General features: G+C 40.0%; 1 protein-coding gene and 1 long non-coding RNA gene across 3 annotated transcripts; one reads left to right on the top strand and one right to left on the bottom strand.

The window, feature by feature from the left end:
* On the top strand, positions 1-964 carry LOC145421700 (uncharacterized). The gene is made up of 2 exons (XR_013903056.1): positions 1-73; positions 633-964. It is a non-coding gene; the product is annotated as an uncharacterized LOC145421700 (long non-coding RNA).
* A 3600-nt stretch (positions 965-4564) lies between these two features.
* On the bottom strand, positions 4565-11891 carry LOC113019239 (uncharacterized). 2 transcript variants are annotated; one of them, XM_026162799.2, is made up of 2 exons: positions 11539-11891; positions 4565-9781 (listed from the first exon to the last, which is right to left on the bottom strand). In XM_026162799.2, exon 2 carries the CDS (start codon positions 9702-9704, stop codon positions 8196-8198), a length of 1509 nt encoding a protein of 502 aa, XP_026018584.2. In that variant the 5' UTR covers positions 9705-9781; positions 11539-11891; the 3' UTR covers positions 4565-8195. The 2 variants fall into 2 exon arrangements, with proteins under 2 accessions (XP_026018584.2, XP_026018581.2); XM_026162796.2 differs by having other exon boundaries at positions 11650-11891.
* Positions 11892-16700: the final 4809 nt, after the last annotated feature.

The following is a 16700-nucleotide window of genomic DNA, read 5'->3' as shown; positions in this document are numbered from 1 at the left end:
AATACTGTATTCCAGAGGCCGTGAGCCAACGTGAGCACTGTGAAGCCCCGTGTAGCATTTGTTGCTTTGCATGGTAAGTCCCAGGCAGTACACGTGCGCTAGCATAGCATGCTACTTGCCGCTAGCTCTGATGCTAACTTCCGTTAGCCATTTTGCAATGAAAGTGCCTTTTCTGAGGCTAAAGCAATTAGCACTAAGTCTGCTGCACTTTATACGAGATGTTCTTTAAAGGTTTATGTCACATTTCTGTGGTATTGATGTATGATGTATAATGTATGGTTTTGTGCGAAGTTGTTATGTTAGCACATGTTCCCTTTTCTCATGGTGCTAATTATAGTTCTGCACAATTAAGTATTAACAATGTGAAATTAAGTGCCTTCACCTGCACTTTACTTAGCTGAAACTTGATAGGTCTCAAGCCAATGTGTATTTTTAATGCACTGCTGAGCTATTTTGTATTATTTTAAATGTGTTTCCTATGCACTTTTTCCCTTTGAAATGAGAATAATTTGTTGTACAACATAGAATATTTTGAAAGAAATTTAGAAGCACTACAAGCAACCAGTAGTCATAATAAGTTACAGGCATGATAGCTTAAATGTTGAACTACTGTGTTCTGGCCTGGTCCCCAGGTCAGGTTTTTTCCCTTTGCTTATTTGGATTGGATTGGTTTTGAGGACCTGAGAAGAATCGAGGATCCCTTTTCCAGTACTGGATGGCGAGACCAGCCCAAAGAGCCGGATGAACTGGTAGATTGTAACCCGACTGGTTACACACACACTGAGTGACTATTGAACATTGAAAGACTGAAATTGACTTTAAAAAAGACACAAAAGACAATATATCCTTGGGTCGACCATTTGTGGGGTTTATTTTATTTTTTTGTTTTCAAGAAGAGCTCTCTACTTTTGTTAAATGTGCACAACTTTAATAATTGCTAATAAATGCAATTGTGTTTTCTACACCTACTGTGTACAAGTCCTCTGTTGTCATACACCCTTGGCTCCTACGAATCTAGAACCTGTCTGATCTGGTCCATATTTCCCTTCTGTCCTCGTACTGTGGTTAAAGGTAACTATATTGCCCGCACTACAAGCAAAGAAGGCAAGAAGTAGCACTAACAGGTCTAGTGTTGCACCACCAGTGTTACAATAATGTTTATTAAGAGACGACATCACATCAGAATACAGTTGTCTTGAGTTAGTATTGCCATGATGGTACTAAGTGGGAGGCAGGACACAGGAGTCACAGACAGGGTAATAAACTCAAAGAGCCACCTTTATTGCTGTAGAAAAAAATACTCAAACAAAATACAACAATACTAAAAAAAAACCCCAACAACAATAAAACACTAGAACCGGAAGGATAAAGGTGGAATGCAGGGAAACGGACATTACACAAGAATGAGCAGAGGAGGACACAGGACTTAAATACACACATGATAACAATAGGAGGGAATGCCGCTGCAAGTAATACAGACTAACAGGATATGGAAGGCAAAAGCAAACACACCGAACACAGGCAGAATGCTAACCACTGGCTCAACAATGGTATATCGTCATGTACAAAATGTGTACTCTGTATATTTTTATATATTTTATTTATTGTTGACTCTATTTAATTTGTAAAATATGTTTATATACACACACACACACACACACGTAGAAAAACATTTAGTATACACATCCAGAAATTTTTTTTTTTTTGCATATACTATTATATATTGTACATATATTTATTAGTTTCAGATTTAGCCATTCATATATTTTGCCTGTTTATGTTATTGTATTTTGCACAACTCTGTTGCTTGTGAAGCTCGCACACAAGAATTTCACTCGCATGTGCTGTACCAATGTACCTGCACATGTGATGTGACAATAAAAGTGATTTGATTTGATTTGGTGAAGCCACTGTGGTGCATTTGCGGTGAGAAATGGTCCAGACGATGTACTCTAATAGTGGGCTTTACTGCATGTAATGGAGAGGCCTCCCTTACTACCACTTATATTATAATTTCTATATCACTTTAGGAGCACCTTTCGCTTTATTAAAAGAACCTTGTCTAGCTCTTTATTCAGCATCGCACTTTAAGCCTAGCACAGGAAGAATATTTGCACACAAGTTGGATTTTTCATTGAGTATTTATTGTGTATTTAAAAATCAGTTGGTAGCCTTTGTTACAGGTCCTACTCCTCATCAATAAATGTGGTGGTTGTCTGTGAAGAAGACAGTTTGTGATTGAGAGCAAATAAAGTTTACCAGTAAGGATAACTAATGATAGTGTGTGTGTGAAAGTCTAGAAATAAAGGTGGTGCAAAGAAGTGACCGTAAGATGTTATTACTCACCTTTCTTTCCCGTGTTCACTCCAGGGTGTTTGGGCAAATGTTTTCCTGGTGGTCCAGAAACATTTAAAGGTTCCAGGAGAGGCCATGGGTTAAAGGAGCGTGGGAAATCTTTTGTGCATAGCTGGACTGGCCATCGGGCATACCGGGCATTTGCTGGTGAATTTTTGTTTTTATGGGCCGATGGATTTTATTTTATTTTTTTTTATTTTTTTTTAGGAAGGGTATATATAATGAAAGGTGTTGGATTGGCCAATGGTCATGATCGACTCTGGGCTGGACCAATTACAGCCGAGGAAGCCGGATGCACCCTCCCCCTTGTTTAGCAATCATGTGATTTTCGCGCATTGCATGCCCGGAACTCGTGGCAAAACAATCCAAGTACCGCATCAAATGCAAGCATTTGCAGCACCGCAAAACGTTCATTCTCCGGTTCCAAACCTTCTTGTTTTTTCTTTGCCGCACAAAAAAGGAATGTACAAAACAAAAGGAGAACAATGCTGGTCCGTACAAAGACAGACTCGACGAAAAGTCAAAGAAAAGATACGAGGAAAAAATCAAAAGGAGTGAAAGGGTCAGACCCTTACGAGCACACAGAGTGGACAAAAGACGTTAGCATGCTGCCCAACTTTCACCACGCTCAGATTTATAATCATACGGTTCTTGGAGTGAGTGCATACACTCATGAAGTTTAGTAACTTCAGGTCACTGCAACAAGCCCAGGTACAGTTTACCGACGGATGGGTACAGGACCTTGAAATGCACCGTGTAGAACGAAAGACCATCGTACGAACAAAGGTAAGTTTACCAGTCTCACAAATCGTCGTCATAAATACACATTCGTTAACAGTTTATTAATAGGACCTTTGAGCTCAACGGTAATTAATTAGTAGTGGAAATAATTTCTGGTAGCATTACAGAAATGTAGCAGTGACAATAATACTGTATGCTGTAATCGCACTGGACAATTAGTGATACAAAACAACTGTTTTATCCTGTGAATAAAAGTATATGTTTTTGTCAATGTACCATGGTAATAACAGAAGCGAAACACAATATTGTGTCAGGACAATTCACTATTTATGCACAATAAATAAAGGAGCATAGCGCAACAATTTCTGTTCAGCGCCAGACTTGCTTGTAACCTATATCACCAATTATGTTAAGAAAAATGACGTATTAACTACAACAGAACTCTGACCTTTGTGGGAATGCTTGGAGCAGACTAACATGTGAGCTGGAGTGTTCTGAGACGTTATATTTGGTATATCCAGACCATCCGTTGGCTCTTACTTCGGAAACATGGCTTAAAAAATTTCTCTTCAACGACGTAATCCGATAAAAAAAACGATCTCTTTACCCGTCGGCTTCCCGTGGCTGTCATGCGACCGGCTATTGCAGTTAATAATACAACAGCTTCTTGCCATTTTTTGGGTTTCTTTTTATTGCTGTGTAACTGAGTTCAATTGAAAGCCTGCGTGTGCTAGTACCTCTTGCCACAAGTTCCCAGAATCCTTTGCGGTTTTACCCCTGATTGACGTCACATTTTCAATCTTTATCCTGGTGGGCCGGTCTCTAGTCAAAATGCCCGGGCCGATTTTTTTGTCCCAGTCCAGCCTTGCTTTTGTGCTTGGGTTTTTTTTGGTGTTTTTACAATAAGGGGTATGGTTTAAGGATAAAGTGAAAAATATTTATTAATATGAAAATGTAAAATGTATTTATATATATTTTTATTGAAGTTGATGTATTATATAATGTGGTGGAAGGTCAGGATTTGAGAACTCACCTGTTAATAGAATAATGCTTTAACCTGTGACAGCTGAAAGTATTTAAGACTGTCAGTTGTTATTAGATGCAATGTTTGTGAGCTGTATGGTAAATAAATACCTTGTTCAACTATACTTGTCTTGGTCTGCCTCATAATAAATCCAGCCGCAAAAGGCTGCCCTATTACACTGCACATGTCACATGACAATACAGTTACAGGGGGATTCGGAGTGTGGTCCTGTGATAAATGCTGCAATTCCACTGTAATTATATGATATTTCAATTATTCTCTTTAAATTGGCATTTTAAATATATTTATGCACAAATACTTAACAGTAGGTACACTGGAATAAAGGGTTAGCAAGTCGTTTTCTTACAGAGAAAATACAAAAAATGATTATAGCGACATAACTTTTAAGTAATGTGTAAATAAGTTAACAGAAAATAAGAAATATACATTTTAAGTTTTATATATCTTAATAATTATAGGATACATTTAATTTTACACATACCTTTGGTCAAAATGACAAACTGATGAAATACAATAAAAAAAGTTTGATGCAACATAAAAAAGACAGGTTTCTTTTTCTCATCATGCAACAAAACAGACCCACATCATGTTTTAAGACAACAGAAATCATTTAAAACTATTAAATTTTGTTATTTGAATTCTTTTGGCGGCAGAGAAAGACTGGACCCAGGGTGGTCAAAGCTCAAAACATGATCTTTATTTTACATTCCCGGGAACGGAGACCTGAACACATGAACACACGCTCAGGTCTGAAAGCAGCAGCAGCCAACATGGTCATATATATATATATATATATATATTAGGGGTGCAACGATATTCGTATCGATATTGAACCGTTCGATACAGTGCTTTCGGTTCGGTACGCATATGTATCGAACAATACAACATTTGTAATTTATTTTATCAATTTTCCTTCTGACGATGCTGTCTGTGTTGAGCGCTCAGTGAATCTGTGTTCGACTACTCCGCCTAGGCTGCACTGTCCAGCGCAGATCCACTGAGCGCTCAACACAGACAGCATAGTCAGAAGGAAGAGCGCAGGGCAAGCTAGCGAGACAGAAGTTAAGCTCTCCTTTTAACATGGACCTCCCCCACCCTCATTCAGATCTGGCGTTTGGAATTATTTTGGTTTTCATGTGACGTATGACCCTGAAGGTAAGCATGTCATGGACTAAAGTAAAACAGTATGTTGGATGTGCCATGCAATGCTCAATTACATTGGTGTGAACTAGTGTGTTAGCGCAGTTAGCTCGTTAACGTGTTGGCCGTCTAGCCCCATGCACGGAGCGATCGGCGGTAGCTCGTTAACGGAGATTTGCCGTGTTGTGGCGCTAAGGTCATTTCAACGAGATTAACCTGAAAGCACTAGTGGGAACACAACGAATATGACTGCACATTTACGCCGACATCATCCTAGTGCAAAGACAAGTGGAAGCAGACAAAAAACAAGCAAGCATGCTACTAACTTTAGCCGAGTCATTTAGACAGCTGTTAGCACAGGATTCTCCTTATGGAGACCTGATATGTTTAATATGCTGCTGAGAATATAGCCCAGAAGAAGCGGATAGTATAGCTTTTATTTTGGAAAGAGCCATTTCTCTGTAATAAACTCTCTTTTCCAAAGATGAGTGATTCCTCAATCAGATACAGGGCTTGCAATATCGCTAGCCCGACGTCCCGGAGCTAGCGATTTTTTTCAGTCGGGCTACCAAAATCTATCTCTTCCCTGCCCGTCGGGCTATTGTAGGAAAAATATATGTCAATGCTTTTGCATTCTTTCAGAAATGTAGCTGGGTAATTATGTCATTGGCATCGGTGAGCCACTGTCAATATGTGACATATTGAAGTCGCGTTTGAATTTGCGCTTGTTTTTTGCTTTCACTTTGCAATCACGTGAACTGTGTATAGAGAGCGACAGCACTGATCTGTGAGTGATGATAATTTGTGCACCAATTCCTCTGACATCGTCTTATTAATCGTTAGCTTACTATGCAAACATGACAAGTGAAATCTCCCGCAGCTTAAACATGTGAGAGGTTGATCGCGCAGAGAATCGCTGAGCTTATGTGAGTACGTGTGTAAAAGCAGCAGGATTTATATTTGACTACGATGACCTGGATGACTGAGAACCTTCACAGACAGATATATATTTTAGTTCTGCTGAGCCAAATAAGACAGGTCAGGGTGAAGAAGTGACAGCCAAATAAAAGCTTACCACAAAACGGAAAAGTTATGACAAATCAGACTATAAGGCAAAAAGAAAGTGCAGCTTTATGGTTTCATGGACAAAATAATTTCTGTGGCTGCAATATGACGAGCTAAATAACCAGGGCTGCACATAAGTGGTCCGCAGGTGTGCATTCACTGTCAAAATAAAAAACACGCACAATGGGTTAGGGTTAAATTTAAAAACTGTACTTTTGAGTTAAAATATATATTTATAATTTTAATAAATGACAAATTAAAAATGCTTGAACATTTTTTTGTATCGAAAAAATATCGAACCGTGACACCAAAGTATCGAACCGAACCGAACCGAACCGTGAATTTTGTGTATCGTTGCACCCCTAATATATATATATTTCTGCAGCACGTCACACACTCTAAGTTTGGATCAAAACACTCTGCTTAGTTTCACTTTCTGTCTGCACCTCCTGTGCTGCAACCTAGTTTACACTCAAATCCCAACAAAACACATTTCACCACATTTCAAATAGCTACATTAGAGAAACAGCGCTGCATTGACCTCACTAATTATCATGATGAACAGCCCACTAAACAGCAACAGGTCTTTCAGATTGTTCAGATGCTCTGCTTCTCTTTGTGATCACATGATGACAATAATGCTTGGTCTGTAACATTACATAGATGTTTGCACAGAACAGATAAACTCAATGTTTGCATGACTTTAACGTGACAAAGTTTTCCTCAATTTGATCTTCAATGAACAGTTTGTTTTGTGAGGCGTGCATAGATCTCTAAGCCTTTGTGCATTGTGGCCTTTTATTAAATTCCATTTATAGTTCTGCTATACATCACACACACATAGTTTCGATATAAACAACTCCTTCTGTGTTACTAGTTCCGCTTTTCTGTCTGGTTTCCTGTGTTTTATTAATATGCCTAAGCAACTCTACCCTAGCTTCCTGTTTTTTAACTTCCCCTAACTGAAGTCTCTGTTGCCAAGGCGACCAGTCACCCTCTGACCTAGTTTTCCTCACAGACCTTACTACAAAGTACAAAAAAACAATATAATCAGAAAATAAGAATATATTTTTATTAACACTCTTAATCATGGGTTTAATTTAGTAAAGTAAATATGGTAAATAGACTGGTTCTTATATAGCGCTTTTCTACTCTTCTGAGCACTCAAAGCGCTTTACACAACTTGTGCATTCACCCATTTGCACAAGCACATTGTTCTAAGTGCTTTCTAAGTAACATTCACACACATTCATACTCCAATGGATGCATCGGAGATCAATTTGGGGTTAATATCTTGCCCAAGGATATTTGGCATGCAGACCAAGGGAAGCCAGGAATCGAACCACCAACCTTCCGATCAGTAGATGCCTGCTCTACCACCTGAGCTACAGCCACCCCATTAATAATAGCCATTACATTTATGAAACAACAATCAGGAGTTTCTGAAAAGACCATTTGATTAAAAATCAGAAAATGTAAGAAACTAATATCAACAATTAAGACAAAGTCTTTCTACATGCTGGCTGCCAGCTTAAGATGGGCATGTTATTTCCCTTCCCTTCATTCCTCTTCTCTCCAGAGCACACCTCCACCTCTCCAGGTTCTCTTACTACTGATTCCTATTCCTACTATAGATTACAATATCATCTGCAAACAACATATTCAACAGAGACTCTTAACTGACTTTGTATGTCAGTCTGTCCGTCGCTACTGAAAACAAGAAGGGCTCAGAAATGATGTAATCCCATCCCCACCTTCAACCCATCTGTTACTCCTTCAGCCATTCGGGAGGGGCTCAGAGTCGCAGAGCCGCTGCTCCTCCACATCAAAAGGAGCCAGTTGAGGTGATTCAGGCATCTGACCAGGATGCCTCCTGAGTGAGGTGTTCTGGGCCTATCCCACTGGGAGGAGGCTCCGAGGCAGATCCAGGACACACTGGGGAGATTATATCTCTCGGCTGGCCTGGGAACGCCTTGGTGTTCCCCGCGATCCAGCCCCGCGATCCAGCCCCGGATAAAGCGAAAGAAGATGGATGGTTGATTGGGGGGATCAGTTGATGATTTATTAACCTATTCTTAAGTGCAAAAGTCTTTCCACACTGATCACAGCTGAATGGTTTAAATCCAGTGTGGATAAGCTGATGTTTTTGTAAGCTGCCATCCTGAGTAAAGGTCTTTCCACACTGATCACAACTGTATGGTTTAAATCCAGTGTGGATGACCTGATGTTTTTGTAAGTGACCATTCTGAGTAAAAGCCTTTCCACACTGATCACAGCTGAATGGTTTAAATCCAGTGTGGATAAGCTGATGTTTTTGTAAGCTGCAATCCTGAGTAAAGGTCTTTCCACACTGACCACAGCTGAATGGTTTAAATCCAGTGTGGATAAGCTGATGTTTTTGTAAGCTGCAATTCTGAGTAAAGGTCTTTCCACACTGATCACAGCTGAATGGTTTAAATCCAGTGTGGATAAGCTGATGTTTTTGTAAGCTGCAATTCTGAGTAAAGGTCTTTCCACACTGACCACAGCTGAATGGTTTAAATCCAGTGTGGATGAGCTGATGTCCTTTTAAGTTACCTTTGGAAGTGAAAGACTTTCCACACTGATCACAGCTGAATGGTTTAAATCCAGTGTGGATGACCTGATGTCCTTTTAAGTTACCTTTAGAAGTGAAAGACTTTCCACACTGATCACAGCTGAATGGTTTAAATCCAGTGTGGATGACCTGATGTTTTTTTAAGCTGCCACTCTGAGTGAAAGTCCTGCCACATTGATCACAGCTGAATGGTTTAAATCCAGTGTGGATGACCTGATGTCCTTTTAAGTTACCTTTGGACGTGAAAGACTTTCCACACTGATCACAGGTGAATGGTTTAAATCCAGTGTGGATGACCTGATGTCCTTTTAAGTTACTTTTGGAAGTGAAAGACTTTCCCCACTGATCACACCTGAACGGTTTAAATCCAGCGTGAATGAGCTGATGTTTTTTTAAGTTGGCATTCTGAGTAAAAGCTTTTCCACACTGATCACAGCTGAATGGTTTAAATCCAGTGTGAATGAGGTTGTGTTTTTTTAAGCCGTCACTCTTGGTGAAACTCTTTCCACACTGATTACAGCTGAATGGTTTAAATCCAGTGTGGACGAGCTGATGTCTTTTTAAGTTGGAATTCTGAGTAAAAGCCTTTCCACACCGATCACAGCTGAATGGTTTAAATCCAGTGTGGATGAGCTGATGTTGTTTTAAACAACTATGCCGGGTGAAAGTCTTTCCACACTGATCACATGTGAAGCTTTTGTCCCCACTGTCAATGCTCTGGCGTCTTCTGGGCTGCTTCATAGTGGTAAAAGTCTTTTCCATCCGGTTCACAACTGGTTCATCTGTACTTGCTGGAACTGGTTGGTTTTTGTTTTCTTTGATGCTTTCCCTTCTTTTGCCTATAATGACAAAGAAACAATGACATGCGGTTATAGAATGACAAAACCTACAAAGTGTACAGATTATGACACATTCTTAAAACCTTAATTCAGTTTCAGTTTAACATCGTTAAAAGGTTAAAGAAAACGTATATAGAGACACATTGTAGACACAAACAGAAGACATTAAATATATGAAAAGAGATGTGTGAATTATTTAGCAAAGAAAAAAGATAAATAACTCTAAATATATCTTATATTTTAGACATCTAAAAGTAGCCATCCTTTCATTTGTTGACAGCGCTGCAATCCCTTGGCCTTCTCTCAATGAGCTTCATGATGTAGTCGCCAAGCGCAGTCGCAAAAAAACATCAATCGCTAACAAACAAAAAAGTGGCTCACGTGGTGACCATCCCAGGAAAGGAAGACCAAGAGTCACCTCTGCTGCTGACGATAAATTTATCTGAGTCACCAGCCTCAGAAATCACAGCACCTCTGGTTAGAGCCTAGAGAAATGCCACACAGAGTTCCAGTAGCAGAAATATCTTTACATCACCTGCTGAGAGGAGACTTTGTGAATCAGCCCTTTATGGTCAAATAGCTGCTAAGAAACCACTACTAAGGAAAAGCAACAATCAGAAGACATTTGTTTGGGCCGAGAAACACAGGGAATGGACATTAGACCAGTGAAAATCTGGTCTGATGAGTCAAATTTTGAGATGTTTGGTTCCACCCACTGTGTCTTTGGGCGAAGCAGAAAAGGTGAACGGTTCACGCTGTGAAACATGGAGGAGGTGTGATGGTGTGGAGGTGCTTTGCTTGTGACGTTGTTGGGGATTTATTCAAAATTGAATGCACGCTAAACCAGCATGGCTACTACAGCATCCCGCAGCAACATGCCACCCCATCTGGTTTGTGTTTAGGTGCACCATCATTTATTTTTCAACAGGACAATGACCCCAAACACACCTCCAGGCTGTGTAAGAGCTAATTTGACCAAGGAGAATGATGGAGCGCTACGCCAGAAAGCCTGGACTCCACAGTAACCCGACTTAAACCCAATCGAGATGGTTTGGGATCATATGGACCAAAAGGGCTAGAAAGTACTCAAGACTGTTGGAAAACCATTTCAGGTGACTACCTGTGAAGCTCATCAAGGGATGCCAAGAGTGCGAGGCAGTAATCAAACCAAAGGGTGGCTAGAATCTAGAATATAAGACATGAGTTATTTTCATTTTTTTGTTTACTTCCTATTTCCATATTTCTTCATTTATAGTTTTGATGCCTTCAGTGAGAACCTACAATGTAAACAGTCATGAAATGAAAGAAAAGGCATTAAATGAGAAGCTGTGTCCAAACATTTGACCAGTGCTGTACTAAGATAGAAAGACAAACAGTACACTTGGCTCAACCTGGCTGCAGCGCCGTAAAGAAACCTGATGTTGTTCCTTACTTACTAAGATTTCATTACTTTCAAGGGGGCTTTTACTTTTCCATGTCAAAAGAAGATCTTCTAAATTAGTCTTCAGTGTAGGTGTACTTATAAGTTCTTCCAGGGAGTCGAGATTCTCTGATTTGTTGACTTCTTTTTCAGAGCAGCCACATTGTGCAGAGGATGTAATGCTATTAACAAAAGAAGCTCTATGCGATCATCAGATGGAATAAAGTAAGCGACAGAGGATAAACAGAAGGTACAAGCGAAAACACAAATTAGCTAAGAGAGAAACCCTGTAGACAATGATGGAGTTAGGCAACCAATGCAGTTATAATTTACTCACTGTGGATCCCTCTCTGAGTAACCCGAATTAAAGATCCACCAGGAGAGAAGGAGGCAAGCGTGCCGATTTTGTAATTAGACTACGACGAGTAGAGAGAGTGGGCTCACTTACATCCTCTTTCCGGCATGTTACTCCCGTCAGTCAGCACGAGTACACGTTCTTTGTTTACAACGATCAACGAGAGCGTATATCTTTCCAATCACGCATCAGAAACAGAAACGCGATCTGCTGGAGACCAGAGGGGCACAGCCACACGATCTTTGCCTTAGACGGCTTAAAAAACTAAAGGTCCTCGTGGAAGATAAAACGTTTGATGACTGTAGTTATACTCTTACTTCCTTACGCCTACGTTCTGCTTTTTACAAGCGCTACTACTTCTTCTTGTTTAATGTCGATTGGCAAGCAACGTTTCTGGTGCATTACCGCCACCACCTGCACAGAAGTGTTGATAGGGGACACTAACTTCCTGCGAATTCTTTCATCTTTACTGTTCTGCCATCTTCACTTGATTTTTTTAATTACTGTTTCATTTCTCCTTTAGTGAGTAGTATCATTATATCAATTTGACTGCTTTATGTAGCTTGTTTTGCATATTTGCGTTCCAGCTCTAAAATTTGAGGCTCCCCCATTGGCCCCTCCCGTCAAGATTGTCTTATGCTTGTTTTCATTTTAATAAACGTGAACAGCAGAGAGAGGAAGACACACTACAAATCAGATGAAACAATACATTGTAATTTTTCCTGCATATACAATTTTACAGTCATTCACACCATGCCACTAATAACCAGCTCGCAAAGTAAAACATAATAAAAACAAACCAACAAACACAAAACACCAGAAATTATGATAAAGACTTATAATTGGCACAATTTGTGTTTTCTAAATTCTATTACACACATATACGCAAAAAGTGAACGCAAGGGCCCTCAGTGCCCCTGCTTGCTGCTGCTGCGCTGAAGTCTCAAACACAACCTGTCAAAAGGGAAAGGGGGTGGGAAGCACCCAAAGAAAGAACATTTCATTCATAATGTTTTCAATCCAAGCCCAGTGTGCATTGATTATTTTTTGTGGTTTGTGCGAAATCCCAGAAAGAAAATAAAACCCTATAAAATGGTCAAGGTCTATTAGGTTATGTTATGGTGATTCTCGGGTTGAGTGTCATCAGATGCTCAGTATAGGAAAAAAAAGAAAGGAGAGGAGAAGAAACGATCAAAACATCCAGGTAATCAGATGTGTCATCGGATAATGGTAGGTATGGGGCGTTAAATGGGGCATTTAAACTTCATTTCATTTCATTTCAAAACAGCATTAAGACCGTGGACCAGACCTTTTATTAGAAATTCAATAAATACTGGCATTAATAGGGATACACTCATTTCCAGCTGGTGGCGATAATGCTCCAATAAACGAAGAAGAAGAAGACGTGCCAGTCATCATAATTGTTATTTTCCATGGCATTTTTTCTTAAGCGGGTTAAAACCATCACCTTTGTCTATCTGTATCTGAAAGTGCCACAGGACTAGGGCTGTCCCAAACACACTATCAGTTGTGCTCATCTTGCTGATGTATTCATGGATGTTTGTTGTTTCATCCTGAATAGTGGTTCTGACACTGCAGCATCCTTCATTTCATTTAGTGTAAAGTCTCAGAGTGCTGGATTTGGATTGAAACTTTCCATACATGTTAAAGAGCTTTCTTATCTTGATGCCAGTGGCTTCTTTCTCTTCTTTTAGCCTACTGATTATCCCAGCAGGGGTACAGGTATTAATTGCCTGGATCCTATTCTTCCCATTCAGCTAACAACAGGCCATCCTTCAAAAGTCTTTGCCTCACTGTGTGTGCAGATGAACTCACACCTGCCTGCTGCCATTCCTGAGCAACTCTACACTTGTGGCACCCATATCCCGCAGCTGAATCCTGTTTAGGAGACCGTTCTAAGCCTTGCTGGACTTTTTTGAGCGCCCTGAACCTTCTTGACAACAATTAAACCTGTTTCTTAAAAGTTCTTGATGATCCCATAAATGGTCGATTTAGCTGCAATTTTAGTAGCAACAACATCCTTGCCTGTGAAGCCCTTTTTATGCAACACAATGATGTTGCATTGCAGATAACCATGGTTAACAGGAAGAACAACGATCTCAAACATAATCCTCACTATTATTCTAACTCAGTCAGCATAACATAATAATCTTCAGCCTTGTGCTCGTCAACATTCTATTGTTTGTATTGTTTGTTTATTGAAATTATCTCAGCATGTCTTTTTATGGTAGTGATAAATGCAGTGGAAATAGGTTTTTTGGGATTAAGTTCATTTTTATGGCAAAGAACTTTGCAATTCATCTGATCACTCTTCTTAACATTCTGGAGTATTTGGAGGATTTTCCTTCATTCGGCAGAAACTGCTTCTTTGTGCTACCTGATGCTCATGGCGTGTTTTACTGCCTTACTTTCAGTTAATGTATTTTGTTTTGCACTATGCATATTTTATATGCCATTAGGTCATTTATTGTAAAAATTCTCATGTAGGAACTATTGTACTGCATTTTCGTTCCACTGGTGCACCTGAGGGAGATGCACGCCCATGTTGATGTGTGAGCATGGCAAGTTGAAGCAAGAGACGCCAATTTAATTCTGAGAAAGTTGTTTCTTAAAAGTATCTGTAAAGTGCTCATTTCTGCCTCAAAGCATGGGTCAGCCAGTGAGGTATGTTTGTATGTTATATAGATCATTTTATGTCTTTATTTCACTTGTCTTACTATTTCATTGGATTTTATGTTATGTTTTAGTTCGACGGTGGCGTAGTTTGTGATCAAGGTGAAGCTGTAACAACCCCAAGACCTTACAACTAACATTAAAGCCAACTTCATGTCATCAGTAAAAGAACTCTTTATTGACTTTAAGAAGAGGTAGAAGTGATAGTCGAACTCGGACCTGCATGATTCCCGGCCCCCTGGTGGCAACATCGTGCCAGTGCACCAAGGACCAAGCTGCTGCAAATGTTAATGGACACACAAGTTCACAGTTGCTTCTTCATAAAGATGTCCAGAAGCCAGACATTAAAGTTTATGTTTGGAAAGATGACACAAGGAGGGAGAAACAATAAGGAACTGTGTTAAGCCTGACAACAACAGCATCACAAGTTAGCAAGAAGGGAATTAATGCACCCAAGTTCACAATTCATTACTCAAGTCAAGTTAAAAGGAGATTTTGCATCAACAAATAAGTGCATTACAAGAAAAACAAAATGGCAGACACAAATGAGACAGAAATTGAAGCTCCCAGTGCAGAACAAGCTGCAAGGCAAGTGGATGAAACCTCTTTAGAACATACAGTGCAAATGGAGCAACGTAGAAGTGAAAGGCCTCGCATGCTCACAGAAAAAGGAAAAGAATTCCATAAAGAAAGGTTACAAGGGTTGCAACGTCGCTTTGACAGTATTTATGACAGATGGAAAGCATTAATCAAGGTGGCAAAAAAATCTGTTATAAAAGGAGATCCACCTGACATTCTTGAAGGTCACATGAACGTTGTACAAAGAGAAGCAGCCGAGCTTAATGATATTTATGATGAATACAGAGCAATGGATGGACCACCTCATGATATGCGTTCCAAGCTAGACAAATGCACATCAGTGACTACAGTAGTTTTGCAAAAGATCAAATGTCACATTAAAGGAGAAACTCAAGAGGAGATTGTATGGCCTGATGCAGGCTCTGTATTTACATCCTCCAGCTCTGTTAGTGCCTCAGTTCATAGTCCATTTAAAGCCAATACAGTTCTTTCTAATGGTTCCTCCTCCAAAAGACAAAAAGCTGCAGCAGAGTATGAAGCCACAAAGGCTGTGCTTCAGATAATGACGGAACAAGAGAAGTACAGAGAAAGAATGCAAATGCTTGAAGAAGAAGACAAACGCATATCCGCAGAGCAAGCAGCTGCTGCAATGTCACAACGTCTCCTAGAGGAAAAGGAGGAAACTGAGCGCAAGCTACAAAGAGAAAAGGAGAAAGCGGCCGTGATAAAGAGACAACAAGAGGAAAGTGCTGCAAGGAGAAAGTCAGTTGAGGACTTTAGAAGAGAAATTGAAAGATTGTAAAATCTGAAAGGACTCAAGGCAGCACAAGCAAAACTACAAGTTTATGAGGAAGACTACGTTTCAGTAAAGCAAGAAAGAGTCACTCTAAACCCTGCAAACTTACAGGTAACGGAGTCCAAGAATACTGCTAATCAACCCTTACAACCACGAAGAGAGTTAAATGTCACTTATGAGAACACAGGTGAGCTTGTAAAGGTTTTGGCAGAAGCTATGTCAGCTAATAGACTGCCTATTCCAGAACCCTCGGTATTTAGTGGGGATCCACTTAAGTTTAAGCATTGGAAGGCATCCTTTCAGACTCCAATAGAGAGAAAGAACATTCCCACTGCCGAAAAGATATTTTTTCTACAGAAGTATGTTGGTGGCTGTGTTAAGGAAGCCTTAGATGGCTATTTTCTGATTGGCTCTGAAGACTCATATGAGGCAGCATGGAATATGCTCAATGAACGTTATGGAGAGCCTTTTGTCATTGCTAAGGCCGTTAGAGACAAGTTACACACCTGGCCAAAGGTCACACGAAAGGATAGTGCAGAGCTAAGAAAGTTTGTGGTCTTTTTACAAAGCTGCCAATCTGCAATGACTAATAATGAGAATCTGAACATTCTCAATGATGGCATTGAGAATCAAAGACTTGCTGCTAAATTACCAGATTGGTTAAGTAAGAGGTGGAACCGAAAGGCTACAGTGTACCAGCTGGAGCACAAAAGATTCCCACGTTTCAGTTACTTTGTAACATTCCTGTCAATGGAGGCAAGTATCGCATGCAGGGCCGGCCCGTGGCATAGGCCGTATAGGCAAATGCTAAGGGCGCCGTCCATCAGGGGGCGCCACGCCAGTGCCACAAATGTTGAAAAAAAAAAAGTTGGTACTATTATTTCTAAATACAAAAAATAATCCCACGTTAATTAAAATGCAAAGTAAAGCTTATTTAATAGAAATATTATTTGTTACAACATTACGCCCCCCCCCCCCCCGCACGGTGCGCCCCCTCCCTTCCCGTATCATGGTTCCTTTTGGACGTCACCACATCAGAAAATCAACAAAAGGTGTCAAAACGGCCAAAACTGTC

Source organism: Astatotilapia calliptera, chromosome 3 (assembly GCF_964374335.1).
Source record: "Astatotilapia calliptera chromosome 3, fAstCal68.1, whole genome shotgun sequence".
NCBI lineage: Eukaryota > Metazoa > Chordata > Actinopteri > Cichliformes > Cichlidae > Astatotilapia > Astatotilapia calliptera.
Note: the sequence above shows the minus strand (reverse complement) of the source record. Positions and strands in the feature narration are given on the sequence as shown.